This window comes from Rhinichthys klamathensis, unplaced genomic scaffold, assembly GCF_029890125.1.
Source record: "Rhinichthys klamathensis goyatoka isolate OS25496 unplaced genomic scaffold, OSU_Roscu_1.1 h1tg000325l_1, whole genome shotgun sequence".
Lineage (NCBI taxonomy): Eukaryota > Metazoa > Chordata > Actinopteri > Cypriniformes > Leuciscidae > Rhinichthys > Rhinichthys klamathensis.
Genome location: NW_026606840.1, coordinates 3,240,772 through 3,265,864, shown reverse-complemented (window position 1 = coordinate 3,265,864; position 25,093 = coordinate 3,240,772). Strand labels below are relative to the sequence as shown.

General features: G+C 43.5%; 1 protein-coding gene across 1 annotated transcript in view; it reads left to right on the top strand.

Annotated features, from left to right (window-relative positions):
• Positions 1-2,284, top strand: part of vegfc (vascular endothelial growth factor c) — a 48,007-nt gene extending 45,723 nt beyond the window's left edge. The window contains exon 7 of the mRNA XM_056271816.1: positions 1,704-2,284. Coding sequence (XP_056127791.1) covers positions 1,704-1,818 — 115 coding nt within the window. The 3' untranslated portion in view covers positions 1,819-2,284. The remainder of the gene's footprint in view (positions 1-1,703) is intronic.
• The last annotated feature ends 22,809 nt before the right edge of the window (positions 2,285-25,093 follow it).

The following is a 25,093-nucleotide window of genomic DNA, read 5'->3' as shown; positions in this document are numbered from 1 at the left end:
AACGCGGGCAGGGAGAAGCACACTGTTTGTACACTTGTTTAGTTTCCATCCTTTTCCGCAACAGACAACAGTAAATAGACAGAGACAAAATGACACAGATCGCTTGCTGAGACACAGAAGCTAATGCCGCGTTTCACCGGGTGAGCCTTTATCCCTTCCTGGTCATGACGTCACCCGCCCGTGACGCTCATTCTTTCCATTGGACTAGTTGACATTGATGCTCAGACGCATGCACGCTGGGGGCGTTCCCAAAGCGTCAAGTGACGCATCGCGAGTTCCCTCGAAAGGGAACATAAAAACTGCAATGGTACTGTTTTTAAAATCATGTGTAGTAGGCCTAAGTGTACAGTAAGTGTGTTTGTAAACATGCTTTAATGAAGTAGACTTCAAAAGCTTTTGAATTTGAGCTTACAGTTCTTTCATCAACCTGTCTTTTACATAAACTTACAAAATAGATACTTTAACTTAGTCCTCAGATAGAGGAGGGTTGCTGCTAGCTCCGTTAAGGTATTTCTGTCCCTCCCAAACTGCATTGAAATGGTATGTTTAGCAGCCAGAATTAAAAAAATTTCAGGGGGAGAAACCCCCTGACCCCTCCTAACATGATCCATATCACCCGTCAGAAAACAATTGCAACGTCTCAGATTGTGCCCCCCCCAGAATTTTGGCTTGCATGACGCCCCTGCTCAGAGCCACACCCACCTATTATATAATTGCTCAGGAGCAATTTTATTTCACAGGAGTTTATCAACCGAAGCAAACTTTTCTGTAAAGTTCTTGAATTCCAGAAACAAACTCTTATTTTTGGCCTGATTTTAATCGAAATGACATTACATCAGTTATGTGTGATGTAATTTCGAAACCTTCAAAACCTTTCTTCAATTACGCTTGAAGTATATCGGGGCCTTAAAGCATTTGTGTTTGTCCATAATTATGTGAAATCCATGATTAACTAAAGTTTAATTACGTTAGCACGTGTAAAGCTAAATATTAAAGGTTGTTATCGTTTTATGCAAAGTGTCATATGCTATTCACACAAATACCAAACATGTTGATGGATTTAATGTATGTACAGTAAACACTTTGCAGAATTATGGGTAATTAAGGCCCTTTCATTACAATAGTCAGCCCTGCATGAAACTGCCACACTTTGTTATATGAATTATGATGACAGGGCAGCCATTACATTTCTTTTTGGTTTTAGTAATCAGTTTGACATTTATATATATATATATATATATGTATTCATGGTTTGTTTTTTATGTTAGTTCACAGTGCATTATCATTTTTAAAAATGTATTATTAAATGTTGAAATTAACACTAATTAAAATGATTAAATTATTTAGAAGTATTGTTCATCGTTAGTTCATGTTAACTAATGTTGTTAACGTAAATGAAACCTTTTTGTAAAGTGTTAATGTTATTGAAATGTTTTAGGAATGTTTATTTTTCCATAATGTCTTACAAGTTTATATTTTTATGTTTACCTTTATTTTGTCAAAGATTTACTGTATATTTGCTTCAATTTCATACTTTTATTATTTTTCAGTTTTATTACCCTTATCAAAAAATTCAAGTAAATTCTGTGACTGTTGTTGATTTTTATTATTTAAAAACCTTTACAAAATATTACTGATGCGCTTGCATGCTACAGTGATAATATCAGATAGTAATACCATTTTTTTCCCTTTCTTATTGTTAGTTGTGTCTGGCCGCCATGTAACCTGGACCCCAGGAAAAGGAGATGTAAAGATAATGAGTATTTCAGTGAGAAACTGTGTTACTGTATACCCACATACTTGGGGAGACTGAACTAAATACAACCAACAGTGCAGGTAGCGCTGAATGCTTACGGACACGCTGGCATTTGGAGCAGTGCTAATGTTCGGCTGCTGCTTATCTGACTCACATGTGCTAGTCATGTGGACTAGTGTGGAGTAAGTGGGAGACAAGAAATGTCCACATTTAACCCCACATATCAAGCATGGGGTGAGCTATTAAGGACTGAGAGAAATTTTCTAAGGCTGGAGCCATGTTTTTTCATTGTTTTAATTGAATTGTTTTTTTGTTTTTGTTTTGTCAGATAATGATTATATAATTTATTGCCATGAAATGTTTTGAATCTCCCTTGTTCATAGCATTCATTTCGAATCTCTGCAAAGACAAAAAACCACTGTGATCAATATTTTTGTATCATGTTAAGTCCCGTAAAATAAAGTATAAAGTTGTATTATATATTGTTAAGTTATTTATAAGCTAGACTATCTTATTGAAATAATACTGCACATGTGACTACCAAATATATGCACCTATCATTCCAGATAAAGTATATCAAACTGACAGTGCAAGCCGGCAAAGAAACGTTTTTGTGCTGGAAGCATTGCTTGTTGACAATCTAAAACCATCATGCAAGTAACCTGCAACATCGAAGACTCCGAACAAGGAAATACAGCATGATATTAACAGGAGAAAACCCTGGATATAGACCATTAGCAGCTGAAAGCTGGTGCTAAATGTATGCAGTTCCATGAGAGTTACATGAGTGACAATGTACACTTGGATGAATGGATTCCACTTACGTCACATCCAACCTGCCTCCTTAAGTAAAAACAGTATTAAGTGAGCAAGTGGTGTGTGGAACGACCTCTAAGTTTGGAGATCAGTGGTCTTTTAGGACTTTAACCTCAATGGATTTGTAAATAGGAGCAATGTGATTGGCCCAACTCCACTTGATATCGGCCCTCTGTTTCAGCTTGACACTGTAAATATAATAAATCACCTCTGCTTCCATCCATTCCTTGCATCTTTGTCTGCCAAAAGTGTGTGTGTGTGATTTTTTTTTCTTCTTTTTTTCACCGTTTCTCATTCCATAGAAAGCCCCTGTAGATCCATAATGGAACAATAATCTTCAGCCATCAGATGGGAATGATCAGAAACAAACTCTGGAGCTAAATCCAGCACATCTTTTGTCTTCTAGCATATTCATACAGCAGGTGCCCTCGTTCCCATGTGTTTTAACCCCAGTACATGCATAGACGTTGTCTAAATTCACACACATCCCTGCCTCTTTTCTTCAGATCTAGTTGCATCACTTTTGCATCTGGACTATATTACCCCTTCCTTCTCTAACATTGCATTCTGACATGCTACCATGGATTTTATGCTGTAAAATTGTGCACCATTTATCTGTTTCCAGCTAAAACGAGGGTTTCCCTGTACCCTGGTTTGCAACAGATTGTACCATAGCCATCTGCATCCGCTGCACAATCCCAGGAGAGACCTGATAAAAATAACATGTGTGGACTCACAGTGAATCACCGTGAAATAACTAGAAACAGTCGTCCCGTCAGTGGATTTGAGTATTTGAGATTGGGGGTGAAGCCATGTCTAGCCTGATTTTCCCCTCTGCCTTGGCTTGCTTACCTAGTTCGTAGTGGTGAATGAAGATGAGGTTTAAATTTCAACATGTAGCTGACATTAGGTTTTCATCTGGTGCTTGTATATTCCAATGAACTAGAAACGAAAATAAGTACAGACATGTAAATAAATGAGTGGTTTGTTCTTATAATTTAAAGGACTAGAGTTTCAGACATCCCAGCTAGCATGTTTATACAATGTAAACAAAAATAAGCGATGAGTAAAACGCAGCACAACAAATAATTTACAGAAAAATGAGTAGTAACGTAAATTTGGTTATGCATAGAAAAACTATGTGGTAGCCAGAACATGTCAATAAGCAGAAATATGTTACGCTGCTAAAGAAATATCTCTCCCTGTGTGTGGTCCTGGGAACCTCAGCTAGAGGTCATCAAATAAATCCTCAACTCCATAAAAACTGTAATTTCTGCCTGTATGTTTCACCTGAATGGGCTCCAGTATCATACACCTGGCATCGGTTAGGTATCTGCTGCATTGCTTGGCTTTTCATTGCAGTTAAGATTACTCTCTCCATTATGTGCTGTTCTATCACAAACTGGATGCTTATTGCTAAGCAACTGTGTATGCTTTTAATATGGATTTAGACGTACACAATTAAGTTGCAATTGGTTTGGGGTTTATTATTGCCTTGCCTTCATGTACATTATCCACACATCACATGTATCTTTAGAGGAAATGCATGAGTGTTTGTTTTCATAGCTGATTGTGGAATCTGTTTGTGGCATTACTAAAGTGCTGGCAATCAACTGAGTCCTGTCCTCAGGCATTTGTCTGAACTTCCAGCCTGTGCATTTATTCTTCCAAGCACTCACACAGCTCCAGTTGTCAACTTTATGTTCAGTATACTTTAATAAAACAAAAATAATAATACAAAAATGTGTTTATTTATAAATAAATAAAAATACGTGTTTATATTCTTATGATGTGAATTATGTATGAGTGATCAAGAAAGTTTTGTTTTACTTTGCACTATTGCAAGAATATAGGTCCCACTTTAGATTAGGGTCAAATTCTTACCATTAACTAAATATTAACTATGACTTTTGCCTCAATAAACTCCTATGCTTATCAATGGTTATTAAGGTAGTTACTAAAGACCTGAGGTGTGTAACAGTGTAAGGAATTTTTTTTTTCTGCACAACAAGAATTGAATCTTTGATGACTGAAGTGCAATTCACCTTTATTCCACAAAGTAGCAATATCTCATACACAATGTTGAAGTGACGTTTCACTCATAGTTACCGCAGGTAGAAAACAAAAGAATAGGAAGGATCATCAGCAAAATATTGAAATGGTTCAGCGATTTACTGCAGAGCAAGTACTGTACACAATCAAATATTAGAGTCACTGTCACTTGATGGTGGATCTGGTCAGCGATCAAAATATTGATTTTGAAGATGTTGAAAATAGTTTTGAGAATGTGTTTGAGAACGCGAATATGAGCCAGATGCTGAATGCACTGGGAAATGAGCTCTGATGAGGACAGTGATGATGATATAAAACATCTGCTCAAACTGAACCCTTCCAAGCTCCAAAAAGGTAACAAAGTATGCTTTATGTTATTCTTCTGTAATGGTTACTCTAATATCAGGAGAGTTTTATATTATATATTATATTATTATAGATTTGGGTTGTTAAAGACCCATTTAATGCCACTTCATGCATCTAAGGGTTAAGATCCTTATATAGAATGAATGTGTAGGTATCAAAAAAATCTGTTTTACTTTTTGAAACATTACTTTTTGGGTATTAAAATTGAAACCTAAAAATAACCTTTAGTGAACTTTTATACATGTTTTATTATAATATGTTCTTTACTCAAAACATATATGCAAATTTAATTCATGGCTATAAAAACAAAAATCCTATAACATTCCTGGAATGTTAGTCGCTTGTTGTATTCCTCATTTGTAGATCTGCTAAATTAATACATGTAGAAGTGTTCCAAAAATGTGATCAAAAGAGAACCATACACTAGAGGAACGTTCTATATTTGCTTGGTATGTTCTTCAAATGATTGAGACATGGAATGACTCCCTCTCAGTGTCCCTGACAGACCCAAGAGCAAATACACAGAGGCAGAATATGGAATGACTGAGTGATTGGCCCGGAAAACAGACCCCATTTCTTTCTCTTCTCTCAGAGGCCATAAATCATGGATATTTCAGACTAAGTTCCTTACAGGTCACAGTTTTTGGCCTCTTTGCTGCTTTTATGGATCCGGCAGCACTTGGAGTCATGGTTGTCTTGCTGTCACTCAAAGTTTCATGTTAGTAAGTTTAGTCATATGAAACAGTCCATGTTACAGTACAATAAGACTGGTCAACCTGACCTACAGGATGCAAAACCCTTCATAGCACCTCACCCTCTTCCTGCACAGTTATAGCCCAGCCAAAGCGCCCCTTCCTACATTTTCCACCAGGCCTGAATCCACCAAACCGCCACAATAAACACACAAGTGTAAGAAGGTAAACACCACCCAACCACTCCTCCGCTGAGAGATTAAGACTTCCTCTAAATTACACCCACTGCTGGAGTAGCTCGCGAAGGAAAAAGGAGGACGTCGCCTTATTTCCCACGTCTCCGCCTTTCAGCAAATCAATCAGTCACAGGCCAACTCCAAAACACGGTATCCCACACAAGTCTCAGGATGATGGCTGGGACCTGTGTCAGAAGAGGTCTAAATATTCATCTCTTGAAGATAATAGCAGCCTCGGGGTGCTGAAAAATGAACTATCTGTAGTAAACATCAGCCAACTTCATCTCCTCAGCGAAAACGAATTCCTCTGAGGCCTTGCTGACAAGAGAGGCCAGAATAAGGATCAGTGTGCCCTGATGGGCCTGTTTTTTTTAGCGTGTGGGAAAAGGAAACCATTAAGTGATTATGAAAAATTAATCGAAAGGGCAAGAAAGAGAGGATGTGGATATTGGCAAGTTGGGAGGGAGTTTTCCTTTCAACAATTAAAGCCACCCTATGTACGTCTGTGAAGAAAAAGCCAGGGGTCAACAGACGCCCTGCTATAGACACAGACTTCTCAGAATCCATCTATCTGTCTCGATACTTTCTCTATAGTTTTTGTCATTTAAACTTAAACATGACATTCCTTCTTTTTGTAGAGCCTTAATTTATCAAGATAAGTTCTCAAAGCAGATGCCATTTAAAGCCATTAGGTCTGTGATACTTTGGAAAATATGGCCCAGAATAAACAGCTGTGCATTAGGATCCAGCAGATATATTAAGCTTTTGGCAGATATGGATTTTTTCACATTCATATTTTTTAGCTTGTCTTTGTTCATGTCAAGGAGACTAAGAATGGAACAAAATAAGAAATAAAAGCACTTTTCACACTGGTGGTCTAAAACAATCCAATCATCAGATTGCTGTCAAAATAAAAACAATGGTTTTAGACAGAAATATCAGTGACCAGTTCAAGCTGCAACACGATCTACAATATGATATTTTGACGATCAAAGGTAAAGTAAGTTTCAAATTGATCTAATTTCACACTTTGATATCTGAAGCCTCAATTTGGGTTTGTCTTATTATTACAGTCATGCAGTTTATTTCCTTGGCAGCATTAGGATGTTTTAGTTTGATCAGTTTTTAATTTTTACAACATTTGCACTCCCATGGAAAAAGACTGAGTAACATTTGAGAAAATAAATACTCTTTTACCCACTGTAAACTATTCTCTGAAAACAGCTGACTTGTTATTGGTTATTATTATTTCATATTATCTTATAATTAGTTCAAGCAGTGTAGTTCTCATTCACAGATATGCTATCCAGTTGATTTCATTCCCTTTTCTGGAGATTTACCCTTAAAGGGGTATTTGTAAAAAAAATGATGGCGTGCATTATTTCAGTAGTGTTTTTTTTTGTTGTGCCGGTTCAGGCAGGCTCACAGTTGGTGGAAATAACATATAGTCAATTCAAAGTCCAACACTGTCACATCAAAGATGATATTGACCATGTGCATTCAAAACACATTTTAATATTCACTAAAAACAATCCTTTAATCAATAGTCAAAATGAAACCTCAAATGGGAAATGATTTTCTATGATGTTAATACAAAAAAAAAAAAAAAAAGTGTCCTATTCAGCATGAAAATTACCAGACGTCACATCATTGTGTGATAAAATTGCCATCAGATTCACTGATTATGGACACACACTGATAGTGATCAGCCCCAAATAAACGTGTGAATAAACTAAAAAGTAAACAGACCTCAGTGTGTACAATGAAAGTGTTTTATGCCATTTTAAAGGTCAAAACCAAAGGCAGTGTGTTTACGTGATCATCCACAATGCAAAATCTATTATACAATCAAAGGTAAAGCTTTTGTCGGTGAATAACGATATGCGTGTTGGGAAAATAGACTGGTCTAACTTGACTGAGGAGGATCTTGAAGTATATTGTGGTCAGTCGGACATGTTGTTAAGTAATATTGACTTACCAAAATACGTGGCTGCATGTTGTGATATTAACTGTAAGAACCCACAACATGGTATTGAGTTGTTTTCCTTGTATGATAATATTGTGGAGTCCCTTCTGGCCTCAAGCCAGCCTCTGTACAAGACCAAGATATACAAAGCCAAGCCAGGTTGGAATGAATATGTTGAAGAGTCTCATGCGGAGGCTAGAAGGCCTTTTAAAGCTTGGGCTGAGTCAGGTAGACATAAACATGGTCCCTTATTTGAATATAAGAAACAGGCAAATGCACACTTTAAATATGCCCTACGTTTCATAAAGAGGAATGAAAAAGCGATGAGGTCTGACTCACTTACAAGGAAACTGCAAAAAAATAATCCAAATGATTTCTGGAAAGAAATCAAAAGAATAATAATTGTAAAACATCTTGCAAACAAATATTGATGGTATAAGCGGTCAAGAGGAAATTACGCAGTTATGGCAGAAACATATGAGCTGTTCAACTGTGTTAAAAGTAATTCCTTTGTAGTAGGTAACATTGATAGTAATGAAGATGTGACTGTCTCCCCACAAGAAGTCTGTGATGCAGTTATGATGCTTAAAGTCACTAAGGCATGTGGCAGGATAAGATATCTGCTGAACATCTAAAATTTGCGAGTAGAAAACTCTGTCCTCTTCTTGCAATTTGTTTTACTGGGTTTTTAGTCCATGGTATTTTACCTGAGTCTATTTTATCTGTGATGTTAATGCCTATTATTAAAGACAAAGCTGGCAAAATAAATAGCATGGATAATTGCCGGCCTATAGCACTATAGGACAGTATTCTATCCAAGCTCTTGGAGAGGACCTTACTAAACAAGTTGGAACAGTTTGTCCTGACCACTGACAACCAGTTTGGTTTAAAACCTAAACATGGCACAGCTATGTCACATGCCTGTCCTGTCTTGTGTTGCACTTGGGTGTTTGTTGTTTGGTACCATGTGTTCTCTTGTCATTGTATACCCCGCCCATCTTGTTATCTCATTATTGGTTCATTTGCCCCACCTGTCTGTTCGTTAGCCTCCTTTGTTTGCCTCTCTATTTAATCTCCTTGTGTTCTCAGTACTGTGCTGGTTCGTTGTCCATGTTACCCTGGTTCATGTTAATCGTGTTTTAGTGTATCTTGTATCCTGCCTGTTTTCTATCTAGTTTTCCCCCACGAGGGAGTTTTTGTTCTTGTTTTATGTGTTATTATTTTCTTAATAAATACCCATTGTTTGCACTTGAGTCCTCACACCTTTTTCCCAACCCGTTCCGTGACAGAACGAACCAGCCATCTGAGGATTCAGCACGATGGGTGAGGAGGATTCTGATTGTTGGGATTATGACGCTTGCATAGATGACGATGACTTGGATTGCCCGGACTATAGTATTGCTACATTTGGATCGACACAATTCTCGACGATCTGTTGTGACGGAAGGACTTCGCCAAAACCTATTTCCAGCGGTATGGTTTCGAACTTCTCTTCCCTAGCCACTGAGCGGGAGAGGACCAATTTTCAGGGGACCCGCCTGGTAATTTTTCGTGGGACTCGGGGAGGTCGTGGAGGAGGAGGTGGTAGAGAGGAGGTTCAACACCACCCTCCATCCTGGCCCCCCTTCGATCCTGGGCCAGTGAGAGACAGTTCAGGACCAACTTCTCGCCGTCACGGACGGAAAGGGAGGAGGGGACGCACATCTGTCCAGCGAGAGACTGTCCACGTCCCGTCTGCCCAGCGAGAGACTGTCCACGTCCCGTCTGCCCAGCGAGAGACTGTCCACGTCCCGTCTGCCCAGCGAGAGACTGTCCACGTCCCGTCTGCCCAGCGAGAGACTGTCCACGTCCCGTCTGCCCAGCGAGAGACTGTCCACGTCCCGTCTGCCCAGCGAGAGACTGTCCACGTCCCGTCTGCCCAGCGAGAGACTGTCCATGTCCCGTCTGCCCAGCGAGAGACTGTCCACGTCCCGTCTGCCCAGCGAGATACGGTTAACGTTCCGTCTGCCTTCCTGAGCTGGGACTATCTGGAGCGTCTGGCTCGGATATTGGAAATGCCTGTTCCAGAGGCAGAGGCCATGCCTGTTCCAGAGGCAGAGGCCATGCCTGTTCCAGAGGCAGAGGCCATGCCTGTTCCAGAGGCAGAGGCCATGCCTGTTCCAGAGGCAGAGGCCATGCCTGTTCCAGAGGCAGGGGCCATGCCTGTTCCAGAGGCAGGGGCCATGCCTGTTCCAGAGGCAGAGGCCATGCCTGTTCCAGAGGCAGAGGCCATGCCTGTTCCAGAGGCAGAGGCCATGCCTGTTCCAGAGGCAGAGGCCATGCCTGTTCCAGAGGCAGAGGCCATGCCTGTTCCAGAGGCAGAGGCCATGCCTGTTCCAGAGGCAGAGGCCATGCCTGTTCCAGAGGCAGAGGCCATGCCTGTTCCAGAGGCAGAGGCCATGCCTGTTCCAGAGGCAGAGGCCATGCCTGTTCCAGAGGCAGAGGCCATGCCTGTTCCAGAGGCAGAGGCCATGCCTGTTCCAGAGGCAGAGGCCATGCCTGTTCCAGAGGCAGAGGCCATGCCTGTTCCAGAGGCAGAGGCCATGCCTGTTCCAGAGGCAGAGGCCATGCCTGTTCCAGAGGCAGAGGCCATGCCTGTTCCAGAGGCAGAGGCCATGCCTGTTCCAGAGGCAGAGGCCATGCCTGTTCCAGAGGCAGAGGCCATGCCTGTTCCGGACCTTGTGTTTGTGTCTGTCCTTGTTCTAGTGTCTGTTCCTGAGCCGGTGCTTGTCCCTGAGCCGGAGGCAGAGCCGGTGCCTGTCCCTGAGCCGGAGCTCATGTCGGTTCCGGACCCAGTGTTTGTGTCTGTGTTTGTGTCTGTCCTTGTTCTAGTGTCTGTTCCCGAGCCGGTGTCTGTTCCCGAGCCGGTGTCTGTTCTTGAGCCGGTGTCTGGTCCTGAGAGGGCTTCACCACCCTGGCCGCCCGAAGGGTCTTCACCGCCCTGGCCACCTGAGGGGTCGTCACCGCCCTGGCCACCCGAAAGGTCTGCACCGCCCCGGCCGCCCGAGGGGTCTTCACCGCCCTGGCCACCTGAGGGGTCGTCACCGCCCTGGCCGCCCGAAAGGTCTGCACCGCCCCGGCCACCCGAGAGGTCTTCACCGCCCTGGCCACCCGAAAGGTCTGCTCCGCCCTGGCCGCCCGAGGGGTCTGCACCACCCTGGCCACCTGATGGACTTCGTGTTTCGTCCTGGCCACCCGATGGACTTTGTGTTTCGCCCGGGTCTCCCAGGACTAAGAGATTTGTTCCTCCCGTCCCGCCCTGGTCTGTCCCTCCCGTCCCGCCCTGGTCTGTCCCTCCCGTCCCGCCCTGGTCTGTCCCTCCCGTCCCGCCCTGGTCTGTCCCTCCCGTCCCGCCCTGGTCTGTCCCTCCCGTCCCGCCCTGGTCTGTCCCTCCCGTCCCGCCCTGGTCTGTCCCTCCCGTCCCGCCCTGGTTTACTCCTCCCGTCCCGCCCTGGTTTGCTCCTCCCGTCCCGCCTGATGGAGCGTCTGGTAGCCGCTCCGTAGGGAGGGGGTAATGTCACATGCCTGTCCTGTCTTGTGTTGCACTTGGGTGTTTGTTGTTTGGTACCATGTGTTCTCTTGTCATTGTATACCCCGCCCATCTTGTTATCTCATTATTGGTTCATTTGCCCCACCTGTCTGTTCGTTAGCCTCCTTTGTTTGCCTCTCTATTTAATCTCCTTGTGTTCTCAGTACTGTGCTGGTTCGTTGTCCATGTTACCCTGGTTCATGTTAATCGTGTTTTAGTGTATCTTGTATCCTGCCTGTTTTCTATCTAGTTTTCCCCCACGAGGGAGTTTTTGTTCTTGTTTTATGTGTTATTATTTTCTTAATAAATACCCATTGTTTGCACTTGAGTCCTCACACCTTTTTCCCAACCCGTTCCGTGACAAGCTATGTGTATTTTTGCTTTAAATGAGATTCTAGATTTGTACAATAGACATACTGTAATTCCACAATTTTGATGTGTTTTATTGATACCTCTAAAGCCTTTGATCGTGTAAATCATGAAAAATTATTTTATAAGTTACACAACAGAGGAGTTCCCAAATTTCTAGTGAGAATTCTGGCTTTTTGGTATGCTCATCAGTCAATGCCAACGTGATCTCATGAGAATACGTGTGTATTTTTACGTAAAGTGTAGTTCTATCATACGTACATTTATTTACGTTTTATACACGCAGAAACGTCTCGGTTACGGATGTAACCCTCGTTCCCTGAGTAGGGAACGGAGACGTTACGTCGGATGACGGAGAATGGGGGTTTCGCCAGAAAGCCTATCATCTTCGAGTATTATAAAACGAGCCAATGGCAATGAAATGCCATGGGTCTGCGGAATTTGCATAGCGTATCTCCGCCCCACCACGTGGGTATTCAAGGAGAGACACCGGCAAAAGCAGATCATGTCTTCGCTGAGGAGCCGAGACTGACCTCAGGCGTCTACCCAGCGGTACAGCGGAAGTGGCAGGGAGACGTAACGTCTCCGTTCCCTACTCAGGGAACGAGGGTTACATCCGTAACCGAGACGTTCCCTTTCGTAGTCACTCCGAGTTACGTCGGATGACGGAGAATGGGGGTCCCCGTGAAATCACGCCACCTTCACAGCTGTCTTCCAGTGCCCTGCGAAGTCTGACCTCCCTGTCGTGAAAATAGGCACGGACGAAGGAGTCCTACTTAACACAGGAATACCAAGGTACACTGGGAAGCATATCTCAGGGGAGATATGCCGCAGCACGCCTACCCGTAGGGAGGACTTAAGAATACACATATGGTTGCACATACATATGGAGGAACACTGGAGTGACCAGCCCGTGGGGTGGCAACTTTCAACTCCAGGAGTGGCAAGGTGGCTTGCTGAGGGAAAGACACATGCTCAAAGAGGCTTACAGTGGAAATACACATGTGGGGATCACTCAGAGGAGGAACCATGCACACGGAGGCACCTAGCCGACGCACAGGCAATAGACACTGGCGCCAGCGTCAACAGTGCTGGAGGAACTCAGGGCTTCAGAGAGGAAGTCTCACCTGAGGAAATATCGCACGTATCCAGTCCGTGGAGTGGAATGGCAAGCAAGCGAAGACACCCGAATGTGTTGGGTGTCGCCCAGCCTGCAGCTCTGCAGATGTCTGCCAGCGAGGCGCCATGCGCTAGAGCCCAAGAGGAAGCCACACTCCGAGTGGAGTGTGCTGTCACATCAAGGGGGCACGGTCGACCTTGCTGCTGGTAAGCCAAAGCAATGGCGTCCACTATCCAGTGAGACAACCTCTGCTTTGAGAGAGCCTTTCCCTTCAGTCTCCCACCATAACAGACAAAGAGCTGGTCTGAGGTCCTGAAACACCGCGTTCTGTCTACGTAAGCACGGAGTGCGCGTACTGGACAGAGCATTGCCAAGGCTGGGTCTGGCTCCTCCAGGGGCAGCGCTTGCAGGTTCACCACCTGGTCCCGGAAGGGAGTGGTAGGAACCTTGGGCACATATCCAGGCCGGGGTCTCAGGATCACGTGAGAGTAGGCCGGCCCGAATTCCAGGCACGCTTCGTCAACGGAGAATGCGTGCAGGTCCCCTACCCTCTTGATAGAGGCCAGTGCAACCAGGAGCGCCGTCTTAAGAGACAGATATTTAAGCTCAACTGATTGCAGAGGCTCAAAGGGAGCCCTCTGCAGGGCATTTAAGACCACTGAGAGGTCCCAAGAGGGAACGAGAGGAGGGCGAGGAGGATTCAGTCTCCTTGCTCCTCTCAGGAACCTGATGATCAGGTCATGCTTTCCAAGAGACTTACCTTCAACTGCTTCGTGATATGCGGCGATGGCAGCCACATACACCTTCAGGGTGCAGGGAGACAGCCTTCGCTCCAACCCATCTTGCAGGAAGGAAAGCACGACACTGATCGGGCATCTCCTGGGGTCTTCTCGGTGAGAAGAGCACCAGTTGACGAAGAGGTTCCACTTCAACGCATAGGCATGTCTCGTGGTGGTAGCCGCCACCGTTGGTGGCAGGGAACTCAAACCTGCCTCGTCCCGTCCAGGAGCCACACGTGGAGGTTCCAAAGATCGGGACGAGGGTGGCATAGGGTGCCCCGTCCCTGAGAAAGGAGGTCCTTTCTCAGAGGAATTGGCCAAGGAGGTGCTGTCGCGAAGAGTATCAGTTCGGAGAACCAGGTCCGGGTGGGCCAGTACGGCGCAACCAGAATGACCTGCTCCTCGTCCTCCTTGATCTTGCACAGGGTCCGTGCGAGAAGGCTCACTGGGGGAAACGCATATAAGCGGAGGCCCCGTGGCCAGCTGTGCGCCAGTGCATCCGTGCCGAGCGTGCCCTCGGTCAGGGAGTAATACAGGGCACAGTGGGATGAGTCGTGGGAGGCAAACAGGTCTACCTGTGCGTCCCCGAACTGGTCCCAAATCAGCTGGACCAACTGGGGATGGAGTCGCCATTCGCCGGAGATGGGCCGAAACCGTGACAGCTCGTCGGCTGCAAAGTTCCAATCTCCCGGAATGTAAATAGCACGAAGGGACCTCAGGTGCTTCTGACTCCATAAGAGGAGGTGGCGTGCGAGTTGCGACATACGGCGGGAGCGTAGACCACCTTGACGGTTGATGCACGCTACTGTCGCGGTATTGTCTGAACGGACTAGTATGTGTTGACCCTTGAGCAACGTTCGAAAACGGTGCAGGGCAAGGCGTACTGCCAGCAACTCGAGGCAATTGACATGCAGAAGGCGCTGGGGTCCTGTCCAGGAGCCCGCGGCAGCATGTCCGTTGCACATGGCGCCCCAGCCCGTGGACGAGGCATCTGTGGAGACAACAACATGCCTGGAAACTCGTTCTAGGGGAACTCTGGCCTGTAGAAAACTGAGGTTCCTCCACGGGGTGAAGGTCTGACGGCAGGTCGGAGTCACTGGGACTCGGAGCGTGCAATGATGCCATGCCCACCTCGGGACTCGATCGCGAAGCCACAGCTGTAGCGGTCTCATATGAAGCAATCCGAGCAGCGTTGCCGCGGCTGCAGATGCCATATGCCCCAGGAGCCACTGAAATAATTTCAGTGGGACCGCACTCTTGCCCTCGAACTGTCGAAGACAAGTCAGCAGTGAGTGTGCGCGCTCGCTCGTAAGCTGCGCGGACATGGCGACCGAGTCGATCTCCATACCGAGAAAAGAGATCCTCTGCATGGGGCAAAGTTTGCTCTTCTCCCAGTTGACCCGAAGGCCCAAACGGGCTAGGTGCCGAAGCACTAAGTCTCTGTGTTCGCAAACCTGATCCCGAGAGTGAGCTAATATTAGCCAGTCGTCGAGATAATTCAGGATGCGAACCCCGTGTTCGCGTAGGGGAACAAGGGCTGCCTCGTCGACCTTCGTAAAGACGCGAGGAGACAGAGCTAGCCCAAATGGGAGAACCGCGTACTGGTATGCCTGCCCCTCGAAAGCAAACCGAAGAAACGGTCTGTGTCGAGGTAAATGGAGACATGAAAGTAGGCGTCCTTCAGGTCTATCGCTGCAAACCAATCCTGTGGGACAGAGGGGGACGGGAGTGGCGAGGCCCGGAGGCGGCGCGCACTGCGGTCCGAGAACTCTGTGACAGAGGGGGACGAGAGCGGCGAGGCCCGGGAGCGTCGCGCACTGTCGTCCGGCCCTCTGAGGGCTCAGAGATGGGATGCAGCTCTTTGGTTTAGTGCCTGGTGCTGCTGGGGGCCGGACGGGAGGGGGCGGAAGTCGCAGGAGGGCGCATTCGGCAGCAAGCGGACTGAGGCGTCTGAGCCGGCAGCTGGAGGCAGCAGAGCCGCAGGGTCAGACAAAATAGCCACAGTCCACTTCTGGGCGGCCGAGAACTGTTGGGCAGAGTCCTCGACCGTGCCGCCGAAGTGGCCAACCTGGGATATGGGGGAGTTGAGGAAACGTATTCACTCAGCCTCGCGCACATCAACCAGGTTAGCCAGAGATGTCTGACCACCTATGTGGACATCACCTGACTCAGGGAGCGTGCGGTCACCTACGTCGCTCGTAGAGCAAGGTCGGTGACGGCAGGCAGCTCAAGGATGAGCCCTGAATCAGCCCTACCCTCGTGCATGTCATTGAACACCCAGAAGGATGGCAATAACATGCAGTGAGGTGGCAGCCTGCCCCGCAGCTCTATAGGTCCCCGCCACCGGAGTAGGAGTGGGGACACATAAGTGTTGCCACAGAACACTCCACAGGGGGAACCCCAGTGTACCCTAGGCCGCGGCCTCTACAAGGGCAGAGAAGGCGGAAGAGGCCACTGAGCAGTCGCGAAAAGTCAAAGGAGACTTCCACGATCTCATGATCTCTTCATGCACGTCCGGGTAGAAAGGATTTGGGTTCGCCACCCCCAAAAACCAATCATCAGCCTGAAGTGCTCGGGACATGGCAGAAGGTTCCACACAAGCCCGATACTCGCGGCAGCCCGGGAAAGCATAGCTGTGCACTCTGGATCAAACTCATTATGCTAGCACATCCGAGGACGGCAGCACAGACGAGCCATCATCTCTAGAGGACTCCAGCTCACCTTGTGATGCGGTGATATACATGATTTCATCAGCCGGGGGACCGAATGAGACCGCGGGCCCGCGGGGTGTGGACCGAGGAATTTTCGTCGGTTTAGTTCCAGACCTGCCGTCTTAGGTCACCCTGGCCACCAGCCGAAGTATTATCTCACGTGGAGAAAAATAGATCGGGGTGTGGATGAGGGGACTCTCACTCTATTGAGCTCATCGAGTCTCGACCGTTACATTGCGATGGTCACGTTCCCACTGAGAGAACGTGACACACCCACGACCGCTGTCTGAGCGCGATCAAAGCCCAAACACTTAAAAAACAGCGCTCGCGCCCATCAGCTGAATCTATCAGAATACCACACTCAGAAATACACGGGCAGATCGTCTTTAGAAAGACGCGTCTTTAAAAAGACGTGCCGCGTGCAGCTCTTTAGTGAGAGGAAAAACTCCGCGGATGTTGAAGCGACCAGGGAGAACACACAGACTGGCAGACCACTGCTCAGATCGCAGGCAATGTGAAACTCGCTGGATACCGCCGTCACACCAACACCGGAGAGTTCGCTCGTCTCGAAGAGATGTAGTCACTGAAGAAAACTCAGGATTTGGCTTGTGGAGTGAAGAGATGCTCTTGGCTCCGAAGCGAAAACATGATCTGCTTTTGCCGGTGTCTCTCCTTAAATACCCACGCGGTGGGGCGGAGATACGCTATGCAAATTCCGCAGACCCATGGCATTTCATTGCCATTGGCTCGTTTTATAATACTCGAAGATGATAGGCTTTCTGGCGAAACCCCCATTCTCCGTCATCTGACGTAACTCGGAGTGACTACGAAAGGGAACGTATAATACTCACGTATTGACAGCACAAAAACGTAAAACATTTACGTATTGACAGCACAAAAACGTAATTTATTTACGTATGAACAAATCTACCGACGTACAAATTTGTACGTATTACTATTTATGCATATTAAAATCGTGCCATTAATGTTTTGACTCTATTGCATTCAACTGTCTTATCAATTAAGTTTTCAGTCGCATTTATTAATATAATACTCATATATATTTACATTTAGCTCGTTTCGCCTGTATGGTGTTAAACAAGAATACACTTTAAAACCTTACAAATACCTTCTTTACTCGTTTAACCATTTTGTAATATAGTTTATTTACCGTGAGACACAAAAAGCGTTTTCTCCAATAACACAACATAAATTCACAAAAGACATCAATTTTATTAGTTTGATGTAATTCAAATCTTTAGAATCCATACGTTGTTTGCAAGAAACACATCCAAATTCAGCCTTTTATCCAGTGATCTTCAACTCCATTTCTCAGCAGCGACCGTTCACGTCAAATCCCGCGATGGTGATGAATTCAAATCAGAGACAATTTATATAGAGACATGCCGCTTCCTCAATCCTCAATACAACTATATAGGGAAAACCCGTAACGCCAAAGATGGCGGTTGTATGCACATGCCCCGCCCCTCCCGCTGGAAAGCCAATCATCTGCTTTTAACAGTCAAGCCGGGAAACATGTAAGCCTATCGTCTGGTTCCACTGACGCATGCGCACAGTTGAGGTTTGCGACAGCAGAGACGAGAACCCTTTGCTCATGCGTAGTAAACGTATAACCTGTGGGGAAAAAGACCTTTTAAACCTTATTTTGGGGCAAAGTCATCAAACTTTTTCAGCGATTTTTATCATATTTTACTACTGTTTCTATACAAGCAGTTTTTATGTCCCGGTGACCAATGAAAGTGCAGTTCTGACACTCTGCCCATTCATTTAGATAGGAGCCTGGTCTTGTTAGTCCGAAATAGCTGCCCGGTGGCGTTGCCAAGATGGCGGCCGAGTGGCATGACTTGCCTAAAAGGACTTCAAAAATTGCGCCCTCAAGAAGCGTTACGTCATGTTTTACGGCAGTGATATCAAACGCTCATTGGCTCTTCCCTGCTTCGTCACAGATTGCGACATGCCGTGTTTCAGTCGGTGTACATTTGAAATGGAGAAGCGCCTTCACAGAGCGAGCGCCTTCACAAGCGCCTTCACAGAGCGAACCGAAGCCGGATTAACATTTTCATGGATTATTAACTTAAAATCTGCTCTGTACCTCATACAAAACTATTATAATACTACCAGAGAGGACTGCAACACATCATCATGTGAACGACTTTTGGTACCGGTTTTGACATTAATAAATTATTGTGATTATACTTGTCTGTCTGTTATGTTTTTCTTCATAGTCTACGTAGTTTTAAGGAATGGTTATGGGTAGGTTTAGGGGTAGGAGTAGGATTAGTGGCTCAAAATATATTTTATTGCTATATTGTTAATAAAACCATATTGTTAATATTGCAATATTGTTAATATTGCCATTTCCATACACATCTCTGTCCATTAACGTTAACGTTACGTTTCATCCTTCTTATATTCTGTATGGGTATGTTTAGGTTTGGGAATAGGGTTAAGGGATCTTACATTTATCTATAAAATGGTAAAAGGGAAATTATACAGATATCTTTATGATATGGAATATACGTAAATAATTAACGTTTTGGAGCTGTAAAATCGTAATAATGTTACCTTTAAATGTTGCAGATACGTCCATATTATACGTTTCAGCATCTATCCAAACGTATAAAAAAGTACGTTTTCTATCTTTGAAAATAACTAATTAATACCTACGTATTAACAATGAGACCAGGCTGTCAATGCATATAAAGTGGGGAAACTTTGTGTCTGCTCCGTTCAATGTATGTAATGGAATTAGACAGGGAAGCATTCTGTCCCCTTTTCTTTTTACTGTTTATATGGACGATTTATCGAAACTGCTAAACAGCTGTGGAACTGGTTGAATGGTTGGTAACACTATCATCAACCACTTGATGTATGCCGATGATTTGGTAATCTTCTTTCCATATAGAGCTGGCCTTCAACAGTTATTGAGGGTTTGCTCTCAATATGGCTCAGACTTTGACATTAAATACAATGCAAAGAAGAGTAATGTTATGATTGTTAGGAGTAGGGAGGACAGGAAACTTGAATTTCCTGAATTTTCTCTGTCTGGTATTGACCTTGAGGTTATGCAATGAGGCTAAATACTTATAACTGAGGACCTGTCTGATGATAGGGACATTTATAGACAGTGTCGTACGATCTATGCACAAGCTAATACATTGATTCGCAAATTTGGTATGTGGTCTGGATCTGTGAAGACTGCACTTTTTAGAGCATATTGCACCCCTATGTATACTGCCCATTTGTGGTGGCGCTACAGAAACAGCAGCATACAGAAACTCAATGTAGCATATAATGACGGAATGAGGCTGTTGCTTAAGGTGACACGATGGAGTAGTGCAAGTAAAATGTTTGTAAGTGTTGGCGTGCCCACCTGTTCTGCTGTTCTGCGCAATATCATGTACAGATGTATGTGTAGGTTGTTAGATTCTGCAAACAGCATAATTTCAACATTGACGAACCCGGCCCTAAGTTCAGTCAGGTTCTCCTCCAGTATGTTGAACCATTGACGTTTTAGCCTATATGTAAACATGTGAATGTTTTTTTTTTTTTGGTTGTTGTTTTTTGTATTTGTATTTGCCTGTTACTGTTTGTGTTTTGGACCATGTGTGTCCTTAATAAAAGCTTTGATGAATCAGAGATTCTACATCATCCCAGTAGAATTATCTGGAGCCTTTATGAAAATGATCCATTGTTTTAAATCCATCCGATAATTTCCATCTGTTCTCAGCCACCAGTGTATTTGCCTATATAGGACCATGTGTGCCACTTGGAACACATTTCAAATAGGACCAGTTGCATGCACTGCTTTTACAAGTTACCATTCTTCAAGCCATAACTACAAAAGAGAAAGCTGCACCCTTACTTCTGGAATTGCTTTGTGTCATCTGGGAATTGTTTGATTATATTAGGCTTATTCTGTCTATGTGGTTGAATGCTAACGTTTTGAAGTTTTTTTCTCACGTCGCTTGCACAAACAAGAGGAGATTTACCATTGCTCTCCACTGAGGTTCACAACTATTGGAGTCTATAATGGTTGTTAAAACTGAGAATGAGCTAAGTCACAGGCAGGATCTATAAATGTATGGCTTCAGGCTGTTTGGGGCTACTATAGCATGTAAATGTAATTGTCACACTCCAGATGTAGTTCATAAATGTCTGAATCTATCTGAAACAGCCTGTGGTGCCCAACAACACCCACACACAAATACACAGACTTGCTTTTCACACTTTCAACTTTACTACTCTTGAAGAAAGCCATTTTGCAACACATTTTCACAACCGAGCTCCATGTGGGAGACAAGCCCCTGTGTGGCTTAATGAAACAAAACTAGCCGAGAGGAGAGGTTTATTGAAAGCATTTTTTTTTTTACCCAAACCGCCTTTTGTGCTAAAGCCAGATAGCTAAAAGCTCATCAGTTTTAATCATATTTTGGTTTAAAAGGACAATGACATGAGGCTTTTTTGTGTTCAGATCTATTAATTTATTAAAATAAAAATATACAATTATAATGCATATAATGACTTGAATGCACCTCTTTTATGATGTTTTTAATTTAAAAATATGTTGGGGGGTGTAAAGTAAAAAAAAATATGTCAGGGTGATAAAACGGGTTTGCTATTATTGTGAAGAAAAAAAAGAGAAAAATCTTTAACAAAATAAATATTTTTTAAAAAGAAATTATATTATTATTTATTAGAATATTGTTCTTAATATTTATGAATTAATAATTCATAATAAAAAGCGATTTAAAAAAATGATTAGGATGTAAACAGTCATTTTGAAGTGTAAATAAATATATAGCCTACTATTTATATTTACTTGATGGTTACACCACATTACATTTTAATTAAATGTCATTACCACTTAAATTTTTTTTGGTATAATAGTTTTTCCAAAACCATAATAAATACAAAGAGTACATTTCTAACAACTTGGCACATGTTTTAAACAAGATTTTAAGAAGATCTTTCCTTTTCTTGACCATTTTCACTCTTATTTTTCAGTTATGTGAGACATGTGTCAGTGTGTAACATGAATGTTCTGTTAAGGTTTAGTGTCATTGTGTTTTGGTTCTGTTTTCCCTGTTCTGGTTTGCCTGAGTTCCCTGTGCTTATTCATTTCCATAGTTTCTAATATATGCACCTGTTCTGTTTCATGATGATTACTCAACTCAGTATATTTAAACCTTCAGTTCATTGAGTTCTTTGTTTGGTCTCTTTTACGTTGTTGTTTTAGTGTGGATTTCCTGAGTGATCTTTAAGTTTATTAAATACTTCTTCTTCGAATCTCCTTGTGTCATGCGCTTTATTACAGCCACACAGAGCTGTTACAGTCAGACTCCTCGAATGGTATTAAATCTTTTGACAATGACCTCAGAGGACACAGATCAATGCTATTGCAAAGCTGGGAAACCTTTGTTGTGTTGTCAAAGCACATAATTAATGTTGCCTATGTAATATTTCAGCTCTAACCAAATGCAGGGATATGTTTTCTTACCGAATTCAATAGGGGGTAATGGTTTTTAAACCACATATTCATCAAGAAGTTCAGTTTATAGTGATAATCACCTTCTTATGTGAAGACATAATGACAAAACTGAAACGGTCTTTGAATGTTACAGGCTGAGCCACGCTGGCCATAATAATCTTAAGAGTCAACATCAATTTATGTTTTCAATTATAGTTCAATCAAAGTCTAGTAGTACAGCACTGAAAGTACATACTAAAATTAAATCCAGCCTCTAAGGTGAAATAAAAATTCCTCTCGTATTTCGTCCTTTTCCAGGCAATCATTTTATATCGCACACTTTGTTATTACCTTGACATTCTTCCAAACACTGTTGCTTATAGTTCAATTTCATAATTTCAGGATTATGCTTAAACAAAATACTTTCTTTGCGAAAAAAAACAGTTTGTTGTCAGCTTGTCTCCTAGATACCATAAGACAACAAGTGTCTTGACTGGGTCCAAGAAACTCTTTCAAGGATGGCCAATATCCTCAGAGGAGGGAAGGAAACGGTGTCAATTGCCTTGCTTTCCAGATTGTCAGATAGTCTTCAAGCCACTGTGACCAGTTCACACCATATATTACATCAGAGTGCCCATTATTTACTATCATGCACTCTTCCTGCTATAGAAATTGTAGATGACTTATGCCCTTTTTAAGGGGCGAGGCAGGAGCCACTGAGAATCCCATTATATGTGTTAGCTTGTGTTTCACTAGATGCTTCAACTGTGTGCTGGAATGGGCGTACAACAATGAAAGAAGGGAGAGTTTTTAATGCAGAAAGTGTGTAAATTGCCTACATCATTTTGTCTTTGTGTATGTGTGAGGGACCAAGCAGTCAAGGGCAAAGAATGCAGGATTTACAAACAAAGAAAATGATTTATTAAATGCCAAACAAAGTTACAAATTAAATTACTTGAAAACTGAATGAAATAAAGTCAGGTCTGGGCCCATAAAAAGGGTCAACTGAACAGAACCAAACTTAACAGTAATCAAACCAAACTAAACAAAAAACATGACCTCCCAAATGACACACATAGGGAAATTATATAAGGACTAGTCTATTACACATACACAGGGAATAATACAAACATCACTTAACACAATTAAAATAAATTAAGTAATTCATTTCAGAAATATGAAGAAATGGGTCATAATCAAAAGAATATACCCAAAAGAATTATAGTCAACAAAATATACATAGAATTATAATAAACAAACAAACAGAATTAATCCCGCACCCCCCAGCTAATTAGCAGCATGGATTCGCCCAACAGAACAAAATGGCGGCAACTGACACCAGCCGGTCCTTAATTGGAACGGACCTACACCGGAGCCGACGTTCCAGACAGTGCCAAACCGCCGCTCTTCCCACGTAAGCAATTTAAACTCAAGAGAAATAGTCGTTAACAATATACCGATAATAATTAGAAAGTGTGCACCCAAATTAATAATTTATGGTATAAAACAAATTGAAAATAAAACCGTGAAAACAAACCAAATCTGTGTATGCCATTATTATGAAATGGTTATGATCTGTAACCAAGGTATCTGCAACAAATGTTTAATCATGAAACACTAAAAAATAAGCATTCTTTAGAAATGTTGGCCCATATTGATAGGATAGCATCTTGCAGTTGATGGAGATTTGTGGGATGCATATCCAGGGCACGAAGCTCCCGTTCCACCACATCCCAAAGATGCTCTATTGGGTTGAGATCTGGTGACTGTGGGGGCCATTTTAGTACAGTGAACTCATTGTCATGTTCAAGAAACCAATTTGAAATGATTCAAGCTTTGTGACATGGTGCATTATCCTGCTGGAAGTAGCCATCAGAGGATGGGTACATGGTGGCCATAAAGGGATGGACATGGTCAGAAACAATGCTCAGGTAGGCCGTGGCATTTAAACGATGCCCATTTGGCACTAAGGGGCCTAAAGTGTGCCAAGAAAACATCCCCCACACCATTACACCACCACCACCAGCCTGCACAGTGGTAACAAGGCATGATGGATCCATGTTCTCATTCTGTTTACGCCAAATTCTGACTCTACCATCTGAATGTCTCAACAGAAATCGAGACTCATCAGACCAGGCAACATTTTTCCAGTCTTCAACTGTCCAATTTTGGTGAGCTCTTACAAATTGTAGCCTCTTTTTCCTATTTGTAGTGGAGATGAGTGGTACCCGGTGGGGTCTTCTGCTGTTTTAGCCTATCCGCCTCAAGGTTGTGCGTGTTGTGGCTTCACAAATGCTTTGCTGCATACCTCGGTTGTAACGAGTGGGTATTTCAGTCAAAGTTGCTCTTCTATCAGCTTGAATCAGTCGGCCCATTCTCCTCTGACCTCTAGCATCAACAAGGCATTTTCGCCCACAGGACTGCCGCATACTGGATGTTTTTCCCTTTTCACACCATTCTTTGTAAACACTAGAAATGGTTGTGTGTGAAAATCCCAGTAACTGAGCAGATTGTGAAATACTCAGACCGGCCCGTCTGGCACCAACAACCATGCCACGCTCAAAATTGCTTAAATCACCTTTCTTTCCCATTCTGACATTCAGTTTGGAGTTCGGGAGATTGTCTTGACCAGGACCACACCCCTAAATGCATTGAAGCAACTGCCATGTGATTGGTTGATTAGATAATTGCATTAATGAGAAATTGAACAGGTGTTCCTAATAATCCTTTTGGTGAGTGTATATATATATATATATATATATATAAAATAAGTACTTATTCATACTTATTCAAACAAAGTACCCACTTTGTGGTTTTGGATGCAGCCAGTCACTTGTTTTTGAAAACAATTGGTTTAAAGAATTATTCACTGACTCACTCATAAAGATGTGAGATTGTTGAACTAATCGGTTGAGCGAATGACCTTTTTGTCGCCACCTACTGGTATTTGTTACCACTGGTAACCTGCAGTCACAGAAATCCCTACTACTAATGGACAGAATGACTGGAACAGACAATGAGAGACCAACAGTGAAAGCGCTCTTGGGATGCTACTCAACCAATCAGATTCAAGGACCGGAGGTAACCGTTGTAGATTTAGGGTTATATATATTTTGATATAGGCTACATATATATTTTTTTCCATTAAAAGGCCAGGTTCAGTCTGACACT